Source organism: Mesoplodon mirus, assembly GCF_964341445.2.
Source record: "Mesoplodon mirus genome assembly, chromosome: 13".
NCBI classification, from domain to species: domain Eukaryota; kingdom Metazoa; phylum Chordata; class Mammalia; order Artiodactyla; family Ziphiidae; genus Mesoplodon; species Mesoplodon mirus.
This window is the reverse complement of record NC_138989.1, coordinates 12225436-12252126: the sequence shown is the minus strand read 5'-3', so window position 1 is coordinate 12252126 and position 26691 is coordinate 12225436. Positions and strand designations below refer to the sequence as shown.

The 26691-nt window shown below is 49.2% G+C and overlaps 1 protein-coding gene across 4 annotated transcripts in view; it reads right to left on the bottom strand.

Annotated features, from left to right (window-relative positions):
* Positions 1 to 12538: 12538 nt before the first annotated feature.
* The window catches only part of FBXO21 (F-box protein 21), a 42685-nt gene continuing 28532 nt past the window's right edge, over positions 12539 to 26691 (bottom strand). For 2 of the 4 annotated variants that reach the window (XM_082641235.1, XM_082641236.1), the window contains exon 12: positions 18121 to 20434. In XM_082641235.1, coding sequence (XP_082497361.1) covers positions 20247 to 20434 — 188 coding nt within the window. In that variant the 3' untranslated portion in view covers positions 18121 to 20246. Of the gene's footprint in view, positions 12657 to 16082; positions 17927 to 18120; positions 20435 to 26691 lie in introns of those variants that run through there. The other 2 variants (XM_082641237.1, XM_082641238.1) reach the window with 2 other exon arrangements.

The following is a 26691-nucleotide window of genomic DNA, read 5'->3' as shown; positions in this document are numbered from 1 at the left end:
CAGGGCAAGAGGGTTCCCTTTTCTCCACACCCTCTCCAGCATTTATTGTTTGTAGATTTTTTTGATGATGGCCATTCTGACTGATGTGAGATGATACCTCATTGTAGTTTTGGTTTGCATTTCTCTAATGATTAGTGATGTTGAGCATTCTTTCATGTGTTTGTTGGCAATCTGTATATCTTCTTCAGAGAAATGTCTATTTAGATCTTCTGCCCATTTTTGGATTGGGTTGTTTGTTTTTTTGATACTGAGCTGCATGAGCTGCTTCTGAATTTTGGAGATTAATCCTTTGTCAGCTGCTCCGTTTGCAAATATTTTCTCCCATTCCGAGGGCTGTCTTTTTGTCTTGTTTATGGTTTCCTTTGCTGTGCAAAAGCTTTTAGGTTTCATTAGGTCCCATTTGTTTATCTTTGTTACTTCCATTTCTCTAGGAGGTGGGTCAGAAAGGATCTTGCTGTGATTTATGTCATAGGGTGTTCTGCCTATGTTTTCCTCTAAGAGTTTGATAGTGTCTGGCCTTACATTTAGGTCTTTAGTCCATTTTGAGTTTATTTTTGTGTATGGTGTTAGGGAGTGTTCTAATTTCATTCTTTTACATGTCCCTATCCAGTTTTCCCAGCACCACTTATTGAAGAGACCCTCTTTTCTCCACTGTATATTCTTGCCTCCTTTATCAAAGATAAGGTGACCACATGTGTGTGGGTTTATCTCTGGGTTTTCTATCCTGCTTTTGGTTATCTTTTAAACAATCCTTTCTCACCCAAGGCACCCTGATCTTTCAAGCTAACCTTGGGTGATGGTGAGCTGCAGGAGACGGATTCAGATCTAAGTTGCATCCCAGCTCTGCCATTCCCCGGGTGGTGTGGCCTTGGGCTGGTTCCTTTGAAGCTCTGAACCTTGATGTCCTCATCTGTATAATGGCTCCACAATCCCATCTTTACAGAGAGGATTCAGCAAGGGTGAAATGGCTAGGAGGTGACAGGGCTGGGATTGGATGCTGAGCCAGCCACCTGCAGGACCATGAACTAACCAGCAGGGCAGTACCACTGCTTGGGATCCTGCCACCTGGTTCATCTTAGCACCTCCCCAGCCAGGGGGTGGGAGTGGGGGCAGGCACAGCCACCTCCTCCCTCCCTCCCTGCCTCCCCTCCCTCCTGGGATGGCTGCAAGTACCAGTGGGACCCGGCTGGGAGGCAGGGTGATAAATATATGCTGGGGTTCAGAGTCAGCACAGCTGATAATTTGGGGCTTATTTGGGACAGGATGCAGCAGGCACCTACCATCTGGGCCAGCTGGGGCAGACGGAGGGCAAAGGCAGGCCGGGGTGGAGTGGGGGTGAGGGTGGAGGTAAGAGGTGGGCCCAGGTGCCCTGCCGCGCGCCCCCCTCCCGAGGCTGTGCTGACTTGGCAGTGCCCGGGCCGCTCCCGCTGACTGGGCACGCTTCCCAGATGTCCACCCTCAGCTGTCTCCGCAACCCTCCCAGGGCTGGCTGTGGACAGCCGAGATGGGAACAAGATCCAGCTCTACCCTTCATGGAGAAAGATGTGGATGTGAAGGAACGACAGGTTCCCAGCTTCTCTTTCAAGGCTCTTTACACACAGGAAACATGCCCTCTGCCCAAGAGACCCCAGCGTGGGGTGGGGGGAGAGAAAGGTGCTTTGGGAGCTTCTGGGTCCTCCACTGCATGTAGAGGCAGGTGAAAATCCTGGACAGGGTTTAGTGTTTTGACCTGGCACAGGGGCTGCTGGGGGGAGAAACCGGCGAAGAGGAGCCCCCCTCCCTCCCCACATTGCAGTGGGAGGGAGCCAAGTTGGGGGGCTCGGGGGGGGATTAAAGAGCCCCTTGGAATTGGCAGACTCGACCCTTTCATTTTCACCAGGGAGGAAGCTCAGAGGGTCAGTGTCACATACGTCTAAACCCCAAAGAGGGAGGGAGCATAGAGAGGGCCCTGGACCTCAAGCCCAGCCACCAGATGTCACAGGGTGAGGGGAGGCCTGTGGATTTCTGGGGAGAGGGAGGCAGGTGGGGACAGGAGTGAACTCACCACCATGGCGCCCCTGGGCTTGCCGGTCAGCAAGAGGAACAGGAGAGTCTGTGCTGGGGGCGGGGCTCAGGAGCAGGGGCTTCCAGAAGGAGGCATCCCTCCCAGGGGACCCGGGAGGCCAGGGCAGAAGGCGAGGGCACAAGTGAGACAGCACTGGGGCTGCCCTGAAATCCACGGGGAGCCGCGCGGGCTCAGCTCCCGCGCTGCGCACTCCAGGCCTGAGGAGTCAGGACCCTCGGGAGGTGCGTGGTGAGGCCTGAGGGTTGCCTGACAGCACAGGCCCCTCCCCTCTTGGGGGGCTCTTTCGTGGAGCCAGGGTGCAAGGTCAACATCACGTGCAGCCACAGTCATCCTCAAAAATCCCCTAGTGACCATAAAGTCTGGTCCTTACAGGTTTATGCACACAACCCGGTGCAGGACACACGCATAACATCTAAAGACGCAAACGTCCAGTAACAAACCGCGCACGAGCGCCTGAGTATGGCAAGATATAATTTTAAAGAGTATTTTAAGTTTAAACTGTTCCTTTTCCTTTTCTTTCTCCTCCCCTCGCCCCAATCCCTCTAATACTACCACTAAAAGCTCACAGCTCCTGGCGGGGAACCATAATTTAACCTTAGGTTGACCTAATCTTTGTACTTAATCTCTCCCCAGAATTTACTAACTTCAGAAAAAGTCAGCAGTTACCTGCCGGGACTCGGAGCAAGTTCTGGACCAGAGTTCTGCTTCCCTTAAAAGGCAGGAGTTCCCACACTCGGGTGTGGATAAGAGTCCCCCAGAGCGATTGGTGCAGTGGGCTGGGGTGGGGGGCTGGGGTCTGCACGTGTCAGAGGCCCCTCAGGTGCCGGTGAGGCCGGGGCCAGCAGGACAGAGGCACCTGTGCCCTCTCACTGCCCGGGAGCATCTAAACCCAGAGCTGGCCAGGGACCGCCCGCCCTCTCCCCTGCTGACCCCTGCTCTCTATCCCCATCTTACTGGTCCGGTGGCCAGCGTCCACAAAACAGTGGGGGTGGTGAGGAGGTGGAGAAGTGACAGATCAGAAACCCCATCTTGGGGGTCACCCGGCCCCGTTCCTACACCTTCAACGAATTCCTTCGACTCAGTGCATCCCTCTGAGGGGGAAAGGCGGTGACGCTGTACTGGCTGGCAGCTGTTACCAAGCTGGAGAAAACCCACATCCCCCCAAGCTGCTCTGCTCTTATGTCACCAGAAAGCATCTCCCGTCGGGCCTCAGCAGCTATTCTTAGTCTGGAGAACACACCTCCGCCTGTTAGAAGTCTCTAGACTTCAGCAGGCTTTTTATAAACCACTTGGAAACTCACAGCCTGCCGGACGCTGGTTAAATACTTCTTTCTTGTAGGCAGAAAGTTCGAAGCGTCTCTGGGGTAGGCGCACCTTCCGCCCCAGGGAAACTTGTAGATAATGTTGTAATATCAGCAGTGATCACTTCCATCGATTGAACCTGCGCGCAGCCCTTCAGTACTAACAGCAAACAGGGGCGTGCATTGTGTGTGTCGAGCTGTGTGTGAGTGATTTCGGAGGTAGGTACAGTGCCGTTGGTCACAGCGCAGCTGAAAGACCTGGGTTCAAATCCTGCCTCTGCCGCTTACAGGTCACATGACCACGAGGAACTCACTCTGCTTCTCTTTGCCTCTGGGTAACCAGGATACCCACGGCTTCGAGGATGCTGCGCTGCTGTGAAGGTGACTAGACTTTAAACACTGAGTCTTGGAGCAGCGCAGGTGAGCCCTCCAGGGTCTGTGCTGCTCCTGACCTAGTGATGAGCAGGCACGCTCCGCGGAGGTCCTCGTCTCTCCGTCCAACCACAGGAAACAGAGGCCCCCGCCTCCAGGTTAAATGACAGCCTACGCTGGTTAGTAACAGAAGCTTAGCTTGAACCTGAGTCTGGTCCACTGCAAAGCGCGGGCAGTTATGACGCTCTGCTGCCCCCTAGGGCATGCGGGGATGGAATCAGACACCATTCAGGCCCGTGGAGCTCCCAGCCTCTCTGAACCTGTGACCCAAAGAAAATCAGCCCACTCCATCCCCCCCCGGGGGGGGGGATGGCCATCTTCCTCCGCCATCTGTTTCTTTCCCCCTTGAGACCTGGAGTGCCCCGTCGCTGAGCCTCAGTTTCTTCATCTGTAAAGCGGGTTGATAATAACAGCATCCACTCTGAAGAGTAGCATGAGGATTAAATGACATGGCTTTTCTGAAGGCACGGTCCCTCACCTTCTCCTACTGGCCCCACCAGGGTGGGGGGCCATCTTCAGTCCCCTGGATGAGGCAGCCCCCTCCAAGACCAAGTGATGTCCAAGATGTGCCAAGGCTGGGAACGCTCACATCTTTTCCTGGGTCTCCCCACTGACCTCCTGGGGTATCATCTTCGGCACAGATCCTCTGGGGACTCATGCTGGTTGTCTGGTTGCAGGAATGTCTCCCTCGGACACTGAGGCTCGGCTGATGTCCTCGCCAGGAGGAGGTGTCCGGGAGAATCAGAATGACGCTGATCTCCACCTACTCCCCTAGCCCCCAACCCCATAAACATTATGGAATAACCCAACCAGCGTGGTGAAGCACCATATGGGGGCTTGATCCAGGCGTTTCCCACATTTTTTTCACATCTGCGAGGGGAGACCACACTTGGTTGAACTCACTGCAGGGCCAGTGCCTATTGCTGGCTCCAGGAGGGAGTGAGGACCAGAGAAAGCACAGTGACACGACCCCCAGGGTGCAGCCTCTTCCCGGCCCCTCCAGTCTGGCGGTTCCCAGTTATCAAGGGGGCTCCTCACTCCATTTGTGGCCTCATCACACCCTTCAAAGATGATGGAAGCAGAGCATCTCCAATGTGATGCTCCCAACAGGGGCTGAAGCTGCTCAGGGGGTTGGGGGAGAGGAAACAGTGTGCCCAGCTGCTAGTTTACTTACTGGGCTAGAATGAATTCCCCTCACCTCACGAGTTTTCCCATCTCCTGTTGGCGCATCATCCAACGACCAGTCCTAAATTCTCCTTTCTGGAAAGTCCTTCTTCCCTGTCCTCACCTCGCACTGCCCACTTCCCTCTCTGGAAGGCTACATAGTGAGGGTAACAGGAGCTGGGACGCAGAACCAGTGGGGTGCATTGAAAGTTCTCTGTAAGAGTCTTGAAACTGGCAGGTAGCAAGAATTTAGCCAGGAAGGAAGTCGTGCAGACAGATGACACAGTTCAGTGTGCAGCTCTGAGGAAACCTGGGGCTGGAGATTCAAACTGGGGACGAGTTAGGATATTTGTCATCAGACCCAGGGAATCTGGGCTTTGAGATCACTACCCAGTGTTGGGGGTGAAGGGGACTTGGAATCTTCCGTCAGCAGAATGACTACAATTAGGGTTCAGCTGAGGTCCCTGGAAAAATCAATTCCTGGCCAAAGAGCAATTTGCAGCATTCTGCACTTGGAGGGGGCGGAGCACAGGCTTGCTTGGGATGGCACAATACTCACCCCAGAGGAGTCAGTATTTAGTACAGAGATGATGAAGTGAAGCAAAGTCATGTGTTTTTATCTGTTTTGATCCTGTATTATATTGGAAAGTAATCCACATATATTTTGTGTTTTAAGCCTTTGAAACGTTTGCAAGAATTTGATATCATCTAAGAGAAAGGCTTCGTGATTCCATTTTATATGAACTGGGTAATCAGTTACTGCCAGATTATTTTTCCAATTGTGGTAAAATACACATAACATAAAACTGACCATCTTTAACCAGTTTCAAATGTACCGTTCAGTACAAGTGCATTCACGTTGCTGTATTGGATAGATTTTTACCATGAAAGTTATAAGAGAATTTTACTGTGTCTGCAAACAGTATGCTACTGTGAAGTTGACTTGCCATATTTAAAAGTTCAACTTTGTAGATGTATGAGAATTTATGGTACACTTGGGAAGGTTTTGAAAAGTGCTTAAGGAGAAATCAAATTTATTAAATGCATTGGTGCACTTAAAATACCTAAGGGAATTTAAGTGGTTTTTTACAAAAACAAAAGTTATTGTAAAATATAGTCAATTTATAAGCAAAATAGTAAGATTCAAAAATTCTATACAAAATCTTAAGAACTGATGTTTCAAATCTATTTGTCATAGATGGAACATTAATTGGAAAAAACCAACAGAGTTCCCTGAATAATCTTACACAAAAAGCCTTTCAGGCACCAAAAAAACCCCTGCTGACAAATAAGTGCTTTACAGCCTTCAAACCATTTATACATAAAATACCTCATGACTCAGTGGTTCCCAAATTTGAAGCCTGGAGGACTTGTTCAAATACAGATCGTGGGCTCCTCCCCAGAGGTCCTGATTCAGTGGGTCTGGGGCCCAAGATCCTGCATTTCTAACGAGTTCCCAGGTGATGCTGATGCTGGGGGACCAGGGACCAGACTTTGGGACCCGCTGCACTAGACACACAGAGGCCAGGCGTTACCATCGTCAGCTGTGTGGCCTTCGCTAGTTATCACTGTCCTTTGGACCTTAATTCCCCTGGCTCCAGCACGAGAATAACACAAGGGTACTTACCCTGCAGGGTTGCCGTGAGGGTCAGAAAGACGGGCATGCAGGGCTGGCCCACGGTGGGCTCGCAGTGTGTGGTAGAGATGATTGTATTATACTGCTCAAATCCCAACATGGCCTCATAGCCTGGGTGCCTTTTATGGCCTCCATCCTCCCAGCATAGGGCTGTGCACATAGTAGGTGCTCAAGAAATACTGATGGCAACAACGGGGACTGCCCCCTCCCCATTTACTGTGGACAACCAAAGCTTGGTTGTTATTGCTCCAGGCAGCCTCACCAAAAGCAACTGGGTCTCGGGGTTTGCTTTCTCCACGAAGGTGGGGAAACTGAAGATGCTCACTGGCAGAGGGCGGCAAGGCTGTCTTGTTTGTGCTGCTGGTGCCCGCAGCTGTGGCCTGTAGGGACGTGAGATGCTTGCTCTCTGTTGGATTCTGAGTGAACTGAAAGGCAATGAAGGATTCAGAGCACAGCCGTAGGTGGGTTCAGAGCACAAGCCCCTGCTGCAGGATGGGGATAATCAGACCCACCGTACTGGGAGGCTGCAAGGGGTCAATGAGATGGGCCATGTGTGCATGCTGGCCAGAGGGCACAATGTGAAGGCAACACTGGAGTTTTCTTCCCTGACTGTTCTTGTGTAAGAAGCTTCTGTCATTTCACCCCTCGCTCATGCTGTCCTGTGTCCAGCTAGTTCTTGGATCTAAAATGCAGAAGACAGCACATGGGCTTCTCTAAGATGGATATGAGGAAACAGATGATGCTCCCTAGCTGGGGTTCCTCAGACCCCTGGTTCCCTGGAGTCTAGGTTTTTACTACAAAACTTCTCCTCGAGGATTCTGCACATTTGGTTGGAAAGTGAACAGGGAAGACTGGGAAGCCACAGCAGGAGGAAACGTATTAAGCTGCCTTCTCTTTGTGCTAATGAGCATTTATTTATATGATAATGTAATAATACAGCATTATTTAGGTTAGTTAGGATCTGTTAGACTGTGAGTGAAGAATGCTTATTGTAAATATCACAGACAGGTCTTCTCCCTTTTATCCAGAAGTTGGAGATGAGCATTTCTAAGGTTGGCACAGAAGCTCAGCAAAGTTGGGAGTCCAGGCTGGCACTTCTATAATTCTTTGGGCCTTCCCCTCATGGCTGCAATGTCTTTTGATAGTATTCAGTATTCAGAACTGAGTAGTTGCAACAGAGACTGGCCTGCAAAGCCCAAAATATTTACTATCTGGCTCTTCATAGAAAAAGATTTTCTATCTCGGCCTTATCGTGATAAGCCCCACTATTTAAAAGACAGAGGGCGGTCTGCTCTCAGATTGGCAATACTCTGGCTGGGAAGATGAGATGCACAAAAAAGAGAAAACAATAGATACACCCACGACTAGAGTCTGTATGTGTGGAACAGTTTGGGGGTCAACTCTTGAACTGGATGGCTATTTCTCTTTTCCTTCTAAAGTTATTTCTTCTACCCAGTGCCGCCTGAGGACACTTTCCATTGAGTTTGGCAAATGCCAGGCGCCACGCTCGGTGCAGGAAGTACACACGTCACGGTGATCCAGCCCCTGAATCTGCCCTTAAGCTGCTGGAAGCGTTTTGGGGGACACAGGCAAGAAATGAACATACAGAGTGGCAAGTGCTCTGATAGGGTTAAGCTTAAGGTGCTAAGGGGGCGGGGTCAGGCTGGCGAAAGTGACAAGGTTGAAGCTGCCGAGGGCAGGGCCACGATGTCAGAGGTAGGGTTTCCCTGCAGAGGGAACAGCCCACGCGGTGGCCCACAGGTGGGTGTGTGTGGCGAAATGAGGTAGCCTGTGATCCGGGGCTGATGCAGAGTCTGTGTGCTAGAGGGCGGAAAGCTGCCCTTAGGAGTTTGGGCTTTATCCTTGCAACTCCCATCAAGCAAGGGATTAACTGGAAGAGATACGTACTTTAGAAAGATCACCTTGGATGCAGCTGAACCTTCAAGGCAGGAGGCAGCGGGCGGCCTGGACCAGGGTGGTGGCAGCGGGGATGCACCCAGGTACCCTCTGCAGGACCTGGTGGTGGATGAAACATGAGGAGTAAAAGAAGGGGTGGTGAGCCCTTCATTCAATTTCAGGATTCAGCAGACCCCTCCCGAGGGTGGGGGGGGGTCCCCGTTTCCCTCTGGACACTTCCCCAGCACAGGGTGGGAGGCCACACAGCCCACTTCCCTCCTGAGACCCCTCTGATTCACCCAGTGAGCCTACCGTCTCCCCTTTGCGCCTGTCACTGCCACCGATGGGGAGATGGCAGGGCGTTCCCGATACCTGGATGGCTCTAGGCCCAAGGGAGACAGAGCCTGTGCTGGTCCGTGCGGGCGAGGAACCATGTCCTCGTTCCCTGAGTCACTTACTGGAGCCAAGACCAGGTTTGTTCAGCAAACACTATTCCAAAGAGAGCGTGTGGGAAGACACAGCCTCTCTCCTGTGACTTTCCCAGCCTGTTCTGTTCTGGTGGATTTGTGGCACATTCCACAAGGCAGCAATATATGGCCAAATCCGAGCCGTCTGAACCCCGCCCATCCCTGGGCCACCGAGGGGGAGGGGCACTTTCATGTAAAATAAAACGGTGACAGCGAGGCAGCGTCTCCAGGCAAACAAGCAGGTCCCCAGCAGATGCAAGGCTTCTGCAGGTGGAGAGAGAAGCTGATCGCAGAAAGAACTCCGGATCAGGGGGTGGCGTGGGTGCGGACAAATCTCCCCCAGCCTTCAATCTGTGCTGCTCAGCAAGAGAAATAACAGTAGTAGTAAAACAAGCTGGGAATGGATTTTGCTTTCTTCTGAGTCACCCGGGGGAGGAAAATGGAAAATTACCTCTCTCTCTCTTTCCCAAATGGGACACGAGTTCCTTGGAGGGGACAGCTGAGCCTGGGGCGTGCAACCAGCTGGCAGGATCCCTGGGCCATCTTGCGCGGCGGCCGCTCTATTCTGGCTCTCTGCGTGCGCCCATTCTGTCTCCTCCTGGCAGGTCACACGGTGCCGGAGCCTAATGAGCTCTTAAGGCTAGTGATGCAGCTGGCTTTGGGGAGCTGTGCAGCCTGACCAGGGGTGACATGCTGAATGGACCTTGCCCAGACAGTGACACTTAGCAGAGTCTGTCACTCCCAGAGGAAACTACAGAACACCTGCCCCAGCCCCCTCACCCCAGAACCATCTGTTTGTCTCTATTACCACATGACTATGCTACTGGGAGGGAGACTTCCGCCTCCCCTCCTATGGGGCTCACTGAGGGGGAACTGCAGCTCCACATATCAGAATGTGCATCTCAGCCCTGGAACCAGCCCGCTGTCCCCACTTCCGCTCCCACCCCCCAGCTCCAAGCAGAGGGCAAAACCAAACTAGAATAAGCAACAAATGATAAATGGTGCTTGGACGCTGCCTAATTAAGAGAAAAGTTAGGTGGAAGACTTAACACACATGGAGGAAATGGAGCTGTTGATAAATAACACACCCACATAAACGTGTGACCGAGTCACCATCTTGAGAAACCAAGGACTCAACAGGTGGTCCTCTGAACATCTCTGCTGGCAGCTGCTAATCCCTGGAAAGGGAAAAGGATGATGAGCACACAAAGAAATCATGCTTTGCCTGGAGGTCATAAAGCGTGTGCCCTGAGTCTAACCTTCTGACTTTCACTAACTCCACCCACGTGTTCTCACTGAGACTTTCTCACAAGCAACATCACTGAAAACTGTCAACATCTTTAATGGGAGGGTTGCCTTATTCTGTCTCCAGGAGGATAAGGAGGTAAACTCCACCAGGAGAGTTGTTATCTTAGTTCGGGCTGCTTTAGCAAAAACACCGTAGACTGGGTGGCTTAGACAACAAATGCGTATTTCTCACTGTTCTGGAGGCTGGGAAGGTCAAGATCTGGTGCTGGCAGATCTGGTGTCTGGTGAAGGGCATGTGTCCTGGTTTGTGGGTAGCCAGCTTCTTGCTGTGTCCTCACATGATGGAGGGGGTGAGGGAACAGAAGGGCACTAATCCTATCACGAAGGCTCCACCCTCATGACCTAATCACCTCCCAAAGGCCCCACCTCCTAATAACATCACCTAGGGGGTTAGGTTTCAACACATGAATTGCTGGGGCAGGGGTTGGGGGGGGGTGACATGCAAACACTCAGTCTATAGCAGCTATAAAGAGCAGCTTGGAGTCAGGCAGAGATGGGCTGGGATCTGGGTGGGCCCTGTTCCTTAGCAGCTGTGTCATCTTGGGCAAGCTACTCAACTTCTCTGAGCCTTAGTTCCCCTGTGTAAAACTGGGAATATTCCTAATACCCCCAGGATTGTCAGAGAATAAAGGCTCAGGAGAGTGTGAGCTCTGACCCAGTGTGGAATGTTTGTGCTTTTTCGGAGCGTGTCCTATCACAGGAAGGTGCAGTGACTCCATCTAACATTCTAGAAGCATTTGTCTGCCTCTTCCGTGTCAGCCCCTGTGGACCCAGACAGGAGCAGGTGCAAACACTGACCTTGTAAGGTCTCCCCGAAAGTGGAAGGAAAATCTGCCTTGTTGCACAACGGAACGGAAGATGCCAGCCAGCCTGGGGTGCACGAGCTCCTGCTCACACCTGGGGCTAAAGAGCCACGACGTTACATCTATGGCCGCCTCGGGTGTCAGTCACCCACACATGGAACTGGGCTGTCCCAGGCTTGAGAGGACAGTCCCGTTTGGGTCTAAGTCTCAGCTGACTACGTTTTCCATATTATGAGGTCCAGGTCCTGAAAGCAGAGGGTGAACGGATTCACCAGGATGGAGCACCTCAGCCCCAGGTGCTAACAGACAACCTGCCCAACTGGATTCAAACGTGTGTAACCGAGCAGGACACTATGGGGCCTTCCCGGGTCAGACCCCTCCCCCATCTCCTCTGCTGAAGCTCTTCTCTGAACTACCTGGATAACAGCATCTGATGCCCATTCCCTGAGCTGTTTTACAGATGCTAAAACTCCCACCAGATGGAAGATGTTAACTACTTGATGACCATGAGCACGGAGCCCCCAGGTCTCCTGGAGCCTAAGTAAGGATTGATAGTAAAAATTCCTGTGACATCCCCCCATTACCTCACCATCACCCAATCAGAGAATTGTGCACGAGCTGATCACAGACCCTGGGACGCCCCTCCAACACCTGGCCTTTATAAATGCTTTCCTGAACCCCATCAGAGTTTGGGGTTTGGGGGCATTAGCTGTCCTGAAGTCCTTGCTTGGTGGCTACAATAAACACGGCACTTTCCTTCACTACAACCTGCTGTCAGTAGATGGGCTTTACTGCGCGGGCAAGTGGACTCGAGTGTGGTTCAGTAACACGCATATGAGCAAATCTGACGTTTTGGGGAACAAAAACCTAAAACCCCAAAGGGACACAGGGAGACTTTTGGAAATGGATACATTTATCACCTGGATTGTGGTGAGGGGAACACAAGTCTATGCATATATCCAAACTCACCAAGTTGTATACATGAATTATAGGCAGTTTTTATTTATTTATTTATTTTTGGCTGCACTGGGTCTTCACTGCTGCACGCAGGCTTTCTCTAGTTGCGGTGAGCAGGGGCTACTCTTCATTGTGGTGCACGGGCTTCTCATTGCGTTGTCTTCTCTTGTTGTGGAGCACAGGCTCTAGGCATGCAGGCTTCAGTAGTTGCAGCACGCAGGCTCAGTAGTTGTGGCTCGTGGGCTCTAGAGCGCAGGCTCAGTAGTTGTGGCGCATGGGCTTAGTTGCTCCATGGCATGTGGGACCTTCCCGGACCAGGGCTCGAACCCGTGTCCCCTGCATTGGCAGGCGGATTCCTAACCACTGCGCCACCAGGGAAGCCCTATACGCAGTTTTTAATATATACCGATTATACCTCAATAAAGCTAGAGGAGGGAAAAGCAACTTCCTTTAAAAAGTCTCTGCAGCCTTGGAATAGGGTTTCCCCAAACTTCAAGAGCGCAAACTGCTGGGATGGGGAGGGATAACATGTCCTCATTTTCCCTCAACAAAGTCAATGTGAGTGAAATAGAGTGGCTGAAGGTGGTCAGGTGGTTGTCACAGCACAGTCAGTGAAGAAATAAGGTTCTAAATCCCAAATAATGAGGAATGATATTATTAGCAAGATATTTTCTGAGGTCAAGCCCAAAGGCTCAGGCTCTAGTCCCTGCTCTGAGACCCATGCCAGATCAAGTCACTTTAATCTCGATGGGCCTCATTATTTCTCTTTGTAAAATATCAGGAACCAGGGCTCTAGCAGCTGATTCTTTAAGGGGTCTGTTAGCTTTCAAATTCTCTGTGGAAACAATTTAGGAAATGGTTTCATACGAAGGTAGCCACTACCCAGAAATTCTTATAACCGCATTTTAAAAAAATCCTACCTTTATAAGAGGCAAGTAACTCTCTAATCAGGTTTTCTTTTTTTTCTTTAAAGGAACAGGTTCTAGGAGCTTCTGGGGTCAAGTCAATAAACTAAGGGAAGACAAAGGAACACATATCTAAAAAGGTCTTTGGAATATACATTTTAGCATTTGCAGGTGACAAAAGTGTACTTATGTATTCACTACAGCTCCTGGCACGAAGGTGGGCACATTAAAAGACACTCCAAGATAGGACAGCAGTGGTCAACCAGTAGGAAGGAAAAGACAGCATCTCTTTCCAAAGCTGCCTCCCAGGTGGGGCTTGAATTCTCAGTGGGGCAAAACTAATTGTTGGGGGGAGTGAAAAAACGATTACTCTTTTGGTATGTAAAGCACAGATACACATACAATGCCTCAGTGGATATACATTGAGGTATTAAAATTTCATGGCAGTTCGCAGCACTTCTATTCACAAGTGCTAAAAGGTGAAAACAACGCAAATGTCCATCAATAGCTGAATGGATAAACAAAATGTGGTCCATGCATAAATTATTACTTGGCCATAGAAAGGAATTAGGTACTGATTCATACTACAAAGTGAATGGACCTTAAAAACGATGCTAAGTGAAAGCAGCCAGTCCCCAAATGCCATATATTGCATGATTCCCTTTACATGAAATGTCTAGAATAGACAAACCCGTAGAGATAGAAAGCAGACTGGGACGGGGAGGGGGCGGCTTGAAATGAGGAGCGACTGCTTCCTGCTTCATGGGGACAGGGTTTTATTTGGGGGCAGTAAAATGTTTTCATCTAGATAAAGGCGGTGGTTGCCCAATATTGTGAATGCGCTAAATGCCACCGACTGTACACTTTAAGATGGTGAATTTTATGTTCTATGAATTTCACCTCAATTTAAAAAAAAGATCAAAACAATTTCATAGGGTGAGGGCTATTAGGAAAAAATTATCTTAAAAGGGTCCTGGAGTTGCGGGGGGGGCAGTTATTGGAAAAAAAGGCTGAGAAGGATGGGGGTGGAGACGGGTAAGAGATCCTGTGGGAAAAGCCTTCTGCACAGGAACAGCCAGGACAGACCATCAGCGCATCGTGATGGTAGATCATGAAAGATTTCCACAACGCTGAGAAGATGGTGTTCTAGAAATAGGAGAAACTCGAAACTCTCAAAGTGCTCTCTTAATTTTCCCCAGATTCAACGACTTCAATACGAACATTTCCATTAAGAATTCTGTCATTTTCACATAGTGTTTTGGGGCAGGAGCCCACTGTGTCCCCCTTTGCCTGGCAAAGCAATAAAGCTATTCTCTTCTACTTCACTCACAAAAAAAAAAAAAAAGAATTGTCATTTTAAGAGAAGTAGATGGAAATTCGATCTAACCACACAAGGAGTCTAGAATGAACTGGTTCTCCCCTCACATTTTTCTTTATTCTGTACAACTTTTTTTCCTAAGTTCAGGAAACAACCTGCTTTAGCTCTTTCTACTCCCCAGAAGACATTGACATCATTGTCCTCAGTTTTTGTTTCTTTTTGTTTTTGTACAGCCAAACAGGAAATTGCGCTTCCTATGGAAAAATTAGCCCACTTTGAACTTAAAAACCAAACCAAAAAACCCCCCAAAAAACAACAAAACCACCCTTGAAAGAACTGCTGTGACAAACCCTAAACTCTATGGTGTCAGCTTAGCAGGCGGGTGGCTAGGAGGCTGGAGAGTGTTTGGGGTTATACTTGGTTAAATTGCTGCTTATAATTTGCAAGGCGGAGCCTCGGGCACTGTAGCGAGTCCAGAAGCTGTCAAAGATACAGAATACAGGGTACTGGCTGCTCTTTGCAGCAGCTGATAACAAGATACCTGAGAGACGGACACTCAGGCAAAAACGTGCTGGTTTAGAACTAAAACAGCAGAGTCAGAAATCCCAGGCTTCCTATGCTGGGAAAGGCACTGCTTCTGGACACCACGGCAAGAGACAAGGATGGAAATCAGTTTGAGCAACGAAGGCCCCTTAGACACCTTGCCCGTTCAACAGTGAGACTCGGCTTTGACTAACAGCAGAGTCAGGCGGCCACCACTAGGTCAGGAAGGGACACGCACCAGGAAGAGAAGCTAGGAAATAAAGTGGACTTGGGAGTTCTGGAAAAGAACTCTGGGTATGATTACCTGTGCAGGTAGTAGCCTGCTAAGTTTTTGAGGAAATTGTTGCCAGAGGGATCAGAAGCTTGAAAAACGAAAGTCTTGGATTCGGGCTGTGAAAGCTACACAGCTTACAGGGAGGGTGCACCCGCAGCACCCGCCTGTGAGGCGACCAGAATGGGCCCCAGAGGGCCGGATGGGGTGCGGGGAGCAGTGGACGAGGGAGTCCCTCCCAGAGAGCACACTCAACCTCCGCCATGCCCCGCAGGGAGGCGGCTTCATGACGCCCACCTGCCCTGCGGTATTTCATCAGCCAGCGCCCAGGGCCTACTGTGTGTCTCGTTTTTTCCAAGCGGGAGTTCTCATTGCATTTCCCTGCTTGACCAGTGAATGGGAACTGGGAGGGGGCGTATGGACTGATGGGGAGAACGGCCCAGCTGGGCAGGAAGTGGGTGAGAGGCACAGACAAGGCAGGGACCCTAAACCTTTCACTTTCCCCACCCGGCACACAGGAGGCCACCGCCCAGCCTCCTCTGGAGTTAGGGTGCGCGTCGGTGACTTGAGTTCTGGCTACGGAGGCAGAAGTACCTACGGGTGCGGCTCACCCCTGGGAGGTCTCCGCCCCCCACCCCCACCCCAAGGCCATCTGTTGTGGGGAGAACCGGCTGCGGTGGCAGCGTGGCCTGCAGGGACCCCTGCTGCTGGTAGTCGTGCTGTGGCAGGAGCCAGCAAGACGCTTCTGGACTGAGCTGCCCCCAGCCTGGTGCCTGGCAGCCCGGCCAGCCTGACTTCAGACGCCGGCTCCCTGGGAGGGAGAGTGCCCTGCAGGGGAAAGTCACACCGCCTGACCCCCTCTCCTCCACCCTGGCCTCCCTGGAGGAAGGTGAGGGGAAGTGGGGAGCGCCGCCCCCAGCCCCAGCTCTAGAGCCCTCCAGACATGTCCCTCCCTCCACGCTCATGCCCTCCCGCTGCACAGCAGGTGGCCCAGGGTACTCTGGGAAGCCACACCCGGTGGGTCTGGGTCTCCAGGTGACTGCGTGAGGGCTGCCCGCCAGCCCACTCGCCTGCCCCGTTACGTGAACAAGAAAGTTCTTCTGTGTTCGAGCCATCGTACATTTTTGGGTCTATTTATTACAGAACTAACATTACCCTAATACAATCATTGCTAAATGGCCGTAATACATTTCTTCTGTAATTGCACATAAGTTTTAGTCACCAAAGGAATGTTCTTTTCTCCCAAGACTATAAATTTTCAGAACTGAAACGCGAGAAGTTAAGGTTGCAGCCAGGCAAAGGGTAAAGACACTTGCGAGGTAGTTGCTGAGGTTGTCGGCAGTCTGGGTGCGGGGAGCTGGGGCTCAGAGGTCAGGTCCCTGGGTTCACAGCCAGGCTCCCCACCTGCGAGCAGTCCACTCAGGGAACTAGGCGGGCCTACACCTCAGCAGGGGTCAGCGGACTGCAGCCCATGGGCCAGCCGGCCCCATCCAGCCTATGGACTGTTTCTTCACAGCCCTCTAGCTAAGAATGTTTTTTACATTTTTCAAACCGAAGAAGAATATGTGACAGAGACCTTACGTGGCCTGCAAACATATTCACCGCCCGGCCCGCGTCTTGCAGGGTTGCCGTGAGGATTATAAACAGTTGAGGCTGGCGCCTGGCTTAAAGTAAGCACGCAATGCAAGGTAATACCTGCAGTACAGCTGTTAATATCTCTAAAACCAGACTATCACAGAGCCAAATTCTGCATTCCTTCTAGGTGAACAGTCTCTCCTTCCCTCCAAAAATCAAACAAAAAACATGAAGAGCTACAGCTTGATTATTACGGCCACAAGACACTTTTCCATGAAGAGGCTGCTGGCAATCCAACTTCACTCCCTTGGAACATGAACGAAGGAAAAGACACGTCCCCCCCTTTACAGCAAAGGGGCCTGGTGGTAGCGGATGAGAGCCCAGGACACGAAAGCGTGACTCAGTTTAATACCTTCCGAAAGACTCAGACGTTTTAAACGTAGAACGAGACTTTAAGTGGATATTAGAAAATGTAAAACTGATTGAGCAAGAGTATTGATGCTGGTTTTTGAAACAACATGACTTTGCAATGTAAATGCACTTTTGATGGAGAGCTATTACGAGGCTCAGACAGAGACACCACGAAGCCAGCCTTTCAAAATCCGATTAGATGGATCATGTTTTCAAATGAGACGCTTCGCAAGACTGGTCTGCTGGTGACGTGGACTAGGTTTGGGCATAACTGACGTCTCGCTGAGACTGTGTTTCCCAAAGCAGGTCTGCAAACCCTGGGCCTCGGGGATGCTGTGCACATGCGGGTATGCTGGGGGAGGAAAGTTCTAGGGTCTTAGAAGTTGGGAAGACACCACTACACTCCCCTCCTGGAAAGTCACAAAGTACAACAGCATGTGAAAGGCTCTGAGAAACGCCGCAGTGCACGAAACTGGTGACGGCTCAGCCGTGACCTTCCCTTTCCGTGTCGTGTATGACAGCGCGGGGAAGCAGCGCTCAGCGGGACGCTGTGGAAAACGCCGCGTGCGTGCAGCTATCGGGTCAGCATTAATGACACACCAAGAACCTGGGTTTCCCTCAAAGCGTCTGCAACTCTCACTTTACAACACATAACTCGACATAATTAAAAGGCTGCAATCTTTGCGTTACAACCGGACACTCTCAAGATGACTAGCCAGCTCGACAAATTACCGTTTAGCAGGAAATCATAATATAAAGGTGCTTTGTCCTCTCACTGATGCGAAGAAAAATTCAGTAGAGCCAGTTTTTGCATATTTCAATCAGAATGAGAACTGAGAGGGATTCTGCTGTTGTCACGGCTGGGCTTTCTGTTCTGGAACGAAACCCGGCAGGCCATTTGTGTGGTTTCTCTGGATAAGTTCCATTTATTAATCATTGTACAAAAAAATCTTGGCATTCATTTGAAGAGAAAAGAAGTTACTATATCCAAATATTTAATATTTCAACATTGTGAAAGTTCTACTTTTATAACAGGGGTTTTTAAAGTGGAGATAACGTTTTGAAAAATTTTAAAAAGAAACTTATGATTTATTAGAGTACAGGATCCAAAACACATTTTTAGAAAAATATAAAGTGCCCAAAGACCAACTTACACAGGTGACACAGGCTTCCTGGAGCCAAATGAAGCATTCATGAAGAAACACATTTAGAAACAGTCTAGATACATATTTACAGTGGGTCAGTAAAGGTAAAACCATCTTTCTTGGCTTTGATGTTACTCTAAGAAAAAAGGAAATCAAACCAGAAAACCAACAATTGCAACTCTCAGCATGCGCCACAGATTCTTAGTAATGCATCTCATTAATATTAATGCCATAGTATCTAATTTTCACCTTTAAATGAGAGTAGTGTAAAACCCCCCAACCTCAGACGGGCCGGGTGTTGTGAGTGGTCACAATTTCAAATGCAAGTCCAAATCATCTGACTTTGGATTGGACAGAGGAGGAACACGGGCCCTGGACCAGAGCTGATGGGGGCTGGAGGGAGCTGGCTAGCCAAATCCCCATCTCTTTCCCATAACTGCTCAATAGCTGTCACTTGCTAGTAAGTGGTCTCAGGTGGCTTCCCCAAACCTTGGTCATCCCAGGGTTTCCAAAGGGTAAACGAGAGGCAGTCATCAAACATGGTGTGACAATACTGCATGCAAATGGTCAGACAGGCAGCAAGGCGTGGCCGGATCACAGCCCCCCAAAGTCTCATTCACTAGAGCAACTGGAATCTTTTAAACTTAGAGAGTAAAGTAACTAGGTCCTAACTCCAGAAGTTAGCTGCTACTGGTTAACTACAAGGTCAGCCCGCTGGAGAAGGGACGGGTCGAGAACGGTGGGAGTCCGGAGCCGAGTTAAGACTCGGTACCTTCACGCTCAGGTACCACGAACGTGGAAAGGACCGGTGCCAGCGGAGCCTGGCTATGCAGCCGGACTCCCCAGCGGCTTGAGCACAGACTTCCTCCTGGTGCTTTCACAGCAACGGTAACTCGAGAACACGGGCCACACTCACGTCTCCTTTCCCACAGGGCACACACTCTTAAAATTGGAAATATTCCGTTTATTTCTACCCCGCCACATTCAAAAAGGTCCTGAAGTGATTCTAAGGAAGGACAGGGAGCACGAAAATTCCCCCTTTCCTTTTTAATTTCTAAGTTTCATTATCTCTTCTTTCTTCTGGTTATAAAAGTGAAACCTCATTTTCAGGCCTTTGGAGACCACGGAGTATGGTTTCTAAAAGCAGACATTTTAACAGCAGATTGTACTTCCTACTACAAAAAGAGCTCATCACTGATTTAAGATCTACTTACGATACTGGAGTAGATTAAAAAAAAAACCCACTTATTTTAAAGGGAGGAATAGCAGATGAATGTGGAAAACCCCATTCACAAAGGCTATTATTAATTATGCATTTTCTCAAAGAATTTTATGTAATAAAATAGAAAACTAACAATTCGTAGAGATATGAGCGTAAATCCAAGAGATGAATCCGGAAGGCAAAACTGTGTCATTCTCTCAATTCAAATAAAGAAAAGGATAAACGCCAGAAATCTGTTTCAAGAATTAGAAAAAAATAAATTCCAATGCTTCTGATTACCATTAGTTTGTTAATGACTCCAGAGCTAAGATGCTGCCAAGATCACCTAGAGCTTCAGCCCTGGATCGGCACTAAATTCAGGGTAAAAAGACAGATGAACCTGACTGAGGAGTGCACACATTCCACAGAGAAATCAGAGAGAAATGACTGCAAACGAACAACCCCATCTGTCCAGCAAATGAAATGTTCTGAGACGATGTAGACAGACACAACGGAAAGTGAAGAAAAAGAACGGTTATAAGAGTGTCGACTGTGAGACGTCATGAAGACAGCATGTCACGAACTGTCACCACAGGACAAGCATACAAGCCATGCCACTGAACACAGTGCCTTTCAATGAATCACTAGTGTAGGCGGAGAGCAACATTGTCTTTGCAGCTGGAGGAGAGCACACGTGATTTAGACTTAGTAGGTGGCAATCAGCACTACTGGTTTAGTGGCTTTCCCGGTGGTGTGAATCCAGAGGGATCCGTGGAGACATCTCCGTCCGGAATCCTGTTCTCTTGGAAAATAGCAGCAGCAGCAAAGGTACAATGTCCCCCTAGACTTTACTCCACATTCTCTTTCTTTGCACTGTAAATATTCTGCACCGTTTCATAGACAGACTCCAGATCCTCTGGGTACCGGATTTCTAGCTCTGCGTTCGGGATGTAGTGAGTGCCCGTGAACTCGGAGAAATAGCGTCCGACGTCAGGGTGTGAGATCTCCTGAGGCTCCACGTTATACTCCAAGTTCTCTGTTGGCAGAGAGGCACACGGACATTCTCATTAAAGCTGATTTCTGCAGCATCTTTTATCCAGAGACCCTCCTATCACCCGTTCTGAGTGCATTTTTTGCGGGGGGGGGGGGGGGAAGAAAAGGCCGATGTTTATAGAAGTCGGAGGAGGAAACAGGGAAAGGCGGCGCGGCGAGGCCACTGGAGGATGGAGGGAGGGAGCTCGGGGTCCTCCTCCAGCTCCGCAAGGAACATGAGTGTTTTCCTTCTCTCTGAGCAAAACTCCAGCAGTCCCTCGGGGTCTGCACACTAGGGGCTCGGCAGGCTTCTCTGACCTGATCCAACACAAAGCCACACGTGTGGGCCGAGGGTGGCCTAGCCTGCTCGGTTCTCGCCAGCGGTGAAGCTTCTGAAGCCGCCTGAGCAGCCGCTCGCACGTCTCTCCCTGCCGTCCTCCTCCTCCCAGTCTGTTACCGGGAACCGCCCTCCCACCACCCCCAGCACCCTTCAGTGTTTCCAAGGGCGAGGACCCGGCTCACAGGGCTGGCTTGGGGTCCAAGAGGAGGAATGAAAAACGGCTCGCACCTCTAGACCCTACAGGGATATGGGCTGTGACACCTCTATCATCTCTTAGGAAAACCACACTACCTCCCTTCTGTGCTCCCCGTTTTGCCACTAGAGAAAGCAATAGAAAATAAGACTCCTTTAAAACGGAATGAGAAAAAAAGAGGTGATAATACCTGCGAGGTATTTTAAAGCCTGAAATCCTCTCAGATGGCCTCTCCCTCCCCAAGCGATTTGAAAAGCGGCTCCTCCATGGGCCCAAGGAAAGGACAGTGTCTCGTGGACCCTTCCTCGCTGGCCATAGAGCCCTGGCCCTAGGCTGCGTGTGGCCCCCAGTCAGGAAAGGCCGCCCCCACCCTCCATGACCTGGACCAGAAGGGAACTGACCAGGCAGGCCTCCCCACTCTGACTGCGTCCCAGATCAATATGAACCATACTTAGCACCTATTGCCCAAATCAATTCAGGGAGTCCCTGCACGAGCCTAGCTGATGGGCTAACTAACACCAACGGTGCAGCAGGTTGTATCCTCAACAGCTCGTTAAACATCCGGAATGTTCAGGACCTTCAGTGCCCTCCACCCAGAGCACACAGGATACACGGAAGCCCGCCTGTAACAGATGTTTGTCTTTCAAGAGAGGGGGAAAGAGTTTGTAATCCAATCTGTAACTTTTTGACAAGATGGGAGGATTTAAAGAACTTCTGTGCTTGTAGCTGTTTTAGGCCGTTTATTCAGACCACGGTTGGGGATGTATCAGTTTGAGAAAACAACACCTTTATGGGCATCACATACCAATCACGAGCAAAGATGAATGTTCAGACATTACCTCAGCATCGCTTAGGAGAGCAAAAAATGTAGCAGCAACCTAAATGCCCAACTGCAGGTCACTATGTAAATAAGTGATGGCACGTTAATTCAGCAAAATCCTGGACAGCCAGGGAAACGAGCAACCTGTTTTCAAGACGCTATGGGGGAAGTGGGAGTAAAAACACATGATCACTTATAAAAAGCCAGGAAGGCCACATACCTGCGCTGCTACGTGACGTGCACATACAGCTACACATTTTACGTGAACTCCTTTAAGCTGGGCACGTACAGCGCGCCAGGCACCGGGGGACGTGCACAGCCTCCAGCTCACAAGGCTCCACGAAGAGCTCTGGTCACACGCCCTCTTGCGGCTGAGCTGACAGCAGCAGGAGTGAGGACCGTGCCCAAGGATTCAGCGGGGGCTCAAACCCAGACGGCCCAGTTCCAGGGCTGGGGAAGCAGATGAAGAGAAGCGTCCCCGTGCACTGTCCCGCCAGCAGAGGTCAGGCAGGAGGGGCTGGGATAGACCAGAAGGCCGGGCCACGGCTGCCTCAGAAGGCAGGCTGTGGGGACGGTGCTCTATGAGCTCTGATCTCTCCCTACTGTTACCACCAGAGCTCTGGGGATGGTTTTATTTCCTTCCTTACATTTATTTTCAACAAATGTTGAAAAACAAAACAAAAAACCCCAAAAAGTTGGATGCTTTAAAATGCCACCGGCTGAGAAAATCCGCCGTCTTGCCCCCTCCCCCAGTGAGCGATGAGTCACGGGCGTACCTGCCTTGGGGAGGCCCAGGGGGATGCAACCACGGCCTGGGGCCTGAACCCAGCCAACTGCCTTCCCCTGTCGGCTGTTCTTGCCCCAGAGATGTTCGACGGAGGGCAAAGAACCTGGGATTATCCCCGAGAGATAAAAGTCCGTTTGGTCCTCATCCGGGGGCCATTCTGCTTCTGACAGGATGCTTGGCAACGTGTGAAGACATTTCTGGTTATCAGATTGGGGGCTGCTGCCGGCATCGCATGGGCAGGGGCCAGGGTGCCTCTAAATCAATGCACAGGACACCCCCCCAACACACAGCTGTCTGAACCAAAATGTGCCCAGAGCCTGCTCTGAAGAAAGCCAGACACATGTTTCAGCATCACTTCTCTCCCTCTCTTTTTCTATGTATCCTTAAGCAGCAGCTTGGTGTCAGCTAATGCTTGGCATCTGAGTGTTGGTAGGAGGGCAGAAAGGTCACAGTCAGGTCACGATCGTGTGTCTGTAAGGACAGCATGACTGGGCAGCTGCTGCCGAGAATTCTGAACGTGGGCCCCAAACAAAGAGGCATGAAGAGTACAGACAGAACGTTGGGGAAACCAGGAAGGGGGCAGTGACGGTCCACGAGGGCGCTCACGGCCCCGCTCCCGGCTGTTAGCCAGGAACGTGGACTGAATTCAGTGTTTATCTACCTGGACTCCCAGCAAAACAGGAAAAATGTACTCATAAAAGAAACTTTTTTAGGAAAAAAAAAACACTGAAGTTGACAACTAAGTATTATGAGGGGAAAATAATTCCCAATCCACTAAATAAGTTTAAAAAAATTTTGAAGAGGAATAAGAAATCTAAGTGATACAAAACTTAATAAAGAGAAAATATTAAACAGGGACTCCTTAAAAGTCCTGGAAAAATCTTGGGAAGAATTTCTGATTCCCCTAAAGTTTTCAGAGAAATGTGTCCACTTATTTTCTTTAAAAATTTCAGCTACCCCAAAATACACGAATACATTCCTGTAAAAGTCTGGAAACATACCCATGAGTCCTCTGGGGGCACCTATTGGCCCCTCCCCAGAGGAAACCACTACGACTGTGAGTTTTTCTAGTCCTTCTTTTATGAACATACGTATATGTAGCTAAATATAATTATATGCATTCAAAGAAAATTCTGCATTGCCTTATGTGTGCTTATTCCTATAAAACATACAGTAAGTATTTACCTGCAACTGGTTTATTTGGTTGCAGCTCAGCTACCCGAAGTTTGGATATACCCCCATTTACCAGATAGGTCCCATGAATGACACTGCTTTGCTGTCATAACAAGGGGACCATAGGCCCCGTGTCAGTGCGTCTCCACTGGAGGAACTGAGGGGAGAAGTGCCAGGTCAGAGGAGAATGAGCACTTGAGATTCTGACAATTTAAGAGAGCGCCAAACCGCCCTCTGAGAGGGCTGAAAATTTACACTCCAACCCTGACGCAGGGAGTCCTCACACCCTTGCCAGCATGTGCAGACCACCACGGATTGTGTGTGTGCGTGCTGGGGGGGAGGGGGGGATGGTGGAAACTTAGTTTGGAAGTGGAAGACCAATTATGGAAAAGGAAACTGACACTGGGTGAGGGCACGCCACGGCCCAAGCATTCAACCAGGTGCTTGACCATCATACACGGAAGACATGTAAAAGCCAGGTTCTCACACCACAGCTGAATTCCTGACCTTCCAATATGGGCAGCTGGCTTAAATTCAGAGCATCTATGATAGTCATTTTCTTCAGTACTAAGAAGTACGCAGGGAAGTTGAGACAGGAGTTTCTGGTACCAAGAAAATATTAATACTAAAGCACGCCCCCTAGTGGGAACAAAAATTACAAACATGCAAGATGCTGTATAGCCCATTAACATATTGAGGGAAAACTTAATTGTGCAGACTAAAAGTATTTGAGGATGGCACGCAGGTATGTGGTTTATAATTCACTTTTCAACTCTCTGTGGAGAGCTAAAAAACAGAAAAGCATTCATTAATGGGCTCTGCCCAGATTACTAGGATCACTGGAGCCAGAGGCTGAAAATTTAGATCACGAAATAGTTTAAAAACAAAATAATTTAATGCAAGTATATTAACCCAGAAATGTTCAAAAACATATTTAAATTAGTGCTTTTAAAGTTTACCCTCTCAAGGTCGTTCACTGGCTAAATGTGGGCTAATTTGAGAATAAAATTGTTCCAAATGATTATAACACATTGACTAAATAAAAAATCCAGGAATCTATGGGAGGATAGGGGAAGGAGAGAGGAAGAGGGGGAGGAAGAGGAGGACGGAGGGCAAGGCTCTTGTTTACAGAACTAGAGGGCATACCCGCAGTAGAAAACCACCATTCTGCAATTCTCACGTCATGATTTAGGCAAGAAGAGCCAACAGGTGCTAAAACAAACATAAGGATAAAGGTTACTGGGGAACAGGGTATACCCAGGATGCCCCAGTTTGACCCCATGGATTTCCTGTTAACTTCAGAGGGAAAACTGTCCCTTATAGCGAGTCACCATCTTAGCCAATGACCACACTCTGCCTCACTAACAGTGGGACACGGAACCCCATGGTCTCTGGACGAGATGCAACGTGACGCACACAACACCTGAGAGTAAGCACGCCAGCCAAAACCAGCAACCTGATCTAACCAAACCCGGGCCTAACTTCCAGTTTACAGACAATACATAGACAAAGAAACAGTAAGACAAATCCAGAATGTTAGACGATTTACAAGACAACCGGCCCGGACTCTTCAAAAAGTCAAAGTCTTGTGAAAAAGGGAAAAACGATGAGAAATGAGGAACGGTTCTTTACTAGAAGAGACTACAGAGACATAATAACTAAACACAGTGCCTGAGTCTTGTCTGGATCATGATTTAAAATAGAATAAACACGTACCTATAAAGTTATACTTGTGAGAATTGAGAAATTTGAATACTGATTGAATGTTAGATATTATGAAATCATTTTTATTTGTTGGGTGTAATGATGTACCTGTGGTAATGCACAGAAATGTCCTTATTCTTAGAAGATGCATGATTAAGTATTTAGGTCATGTTATCTGCGATATCCTTTCAAATCAATTTTAGAGTGTGAAACTGACAAGCAGTTTTGGTTTTGTTTTGTTTTTTAACAAAGTCATTACAGTATTCTGACTGTAAACCTTACAGCTCATGTTGACCTAAGGTAAGATTAGGATGTATTCCTGAATCTTCTACGCAGACACTGGACAAGTTCAGAACACCTTAAAACCAAATACCCAGCTTCACCTACTCTAAGAAGCCCATTTTAAAGTTAATATAAATGTTTCTAGAAACCCAAATATCAGATACTCAAAGTCTTGATATCAACTCCACATAACGGGCAATGAGTGTACAAGGTGAAGGTGTAGACACGGACCCCAGTGTTGACAACAAGACAATTTCCTCTGTGCTCGTGACTTGCTCCGTGACGCGCAATGGGAAATGCTCAGAGTGATCAGTGGCGGGTGCAAACGGTCCGAGAATCACTCAGCAATTTCCAAATAACTTGATTTTTAAAATTTGTAGTATAATTTTTTTTAACTGACAAAGCTTTTTAAGTTAAGTAAAATCCCTGTCAGTGCCTTCATCTGACACGGGGTGCACATCGCCCCCTTTGATAACTCCCCTTGTACTGACGGAGGTTAGGTGAGCTGTCGGTCTCAATAAAGGGAATTTCTCTTGTATACGATCCTCTCCCAGCTTCTGATGAATTAACAATAATTAATATGAAACTTTTTCTGGTCTTTTCGGTACTTCTGAGATTTTTATACATCCAACATTTCTATTATTGGATTTACCAGAACACAATATCAACTTAGGTCCAACATGATGCTTTAGGTGAGACGCAAAAAGGTGCAGCATGATGGTTATGGGGAAGGCTCTCTGCCAAGCTGCCTGGCCGCGTGCTCTGTAAGTTACAATTTAAACGTCTCTCTGTGTTCCAGTCTCCCTGTGTATCACACGCACATGGTGACGGTGACGGTGACGGTAGCTACAGTCCTCAGATGGAGCCAATGTACATTACAAGGCTGTTGTCACAGAGCAGCACTACCTTAGCATTTTGATTAGTAAAATGAACACTGTGAATGCCTTGACAGGCAGGCATGC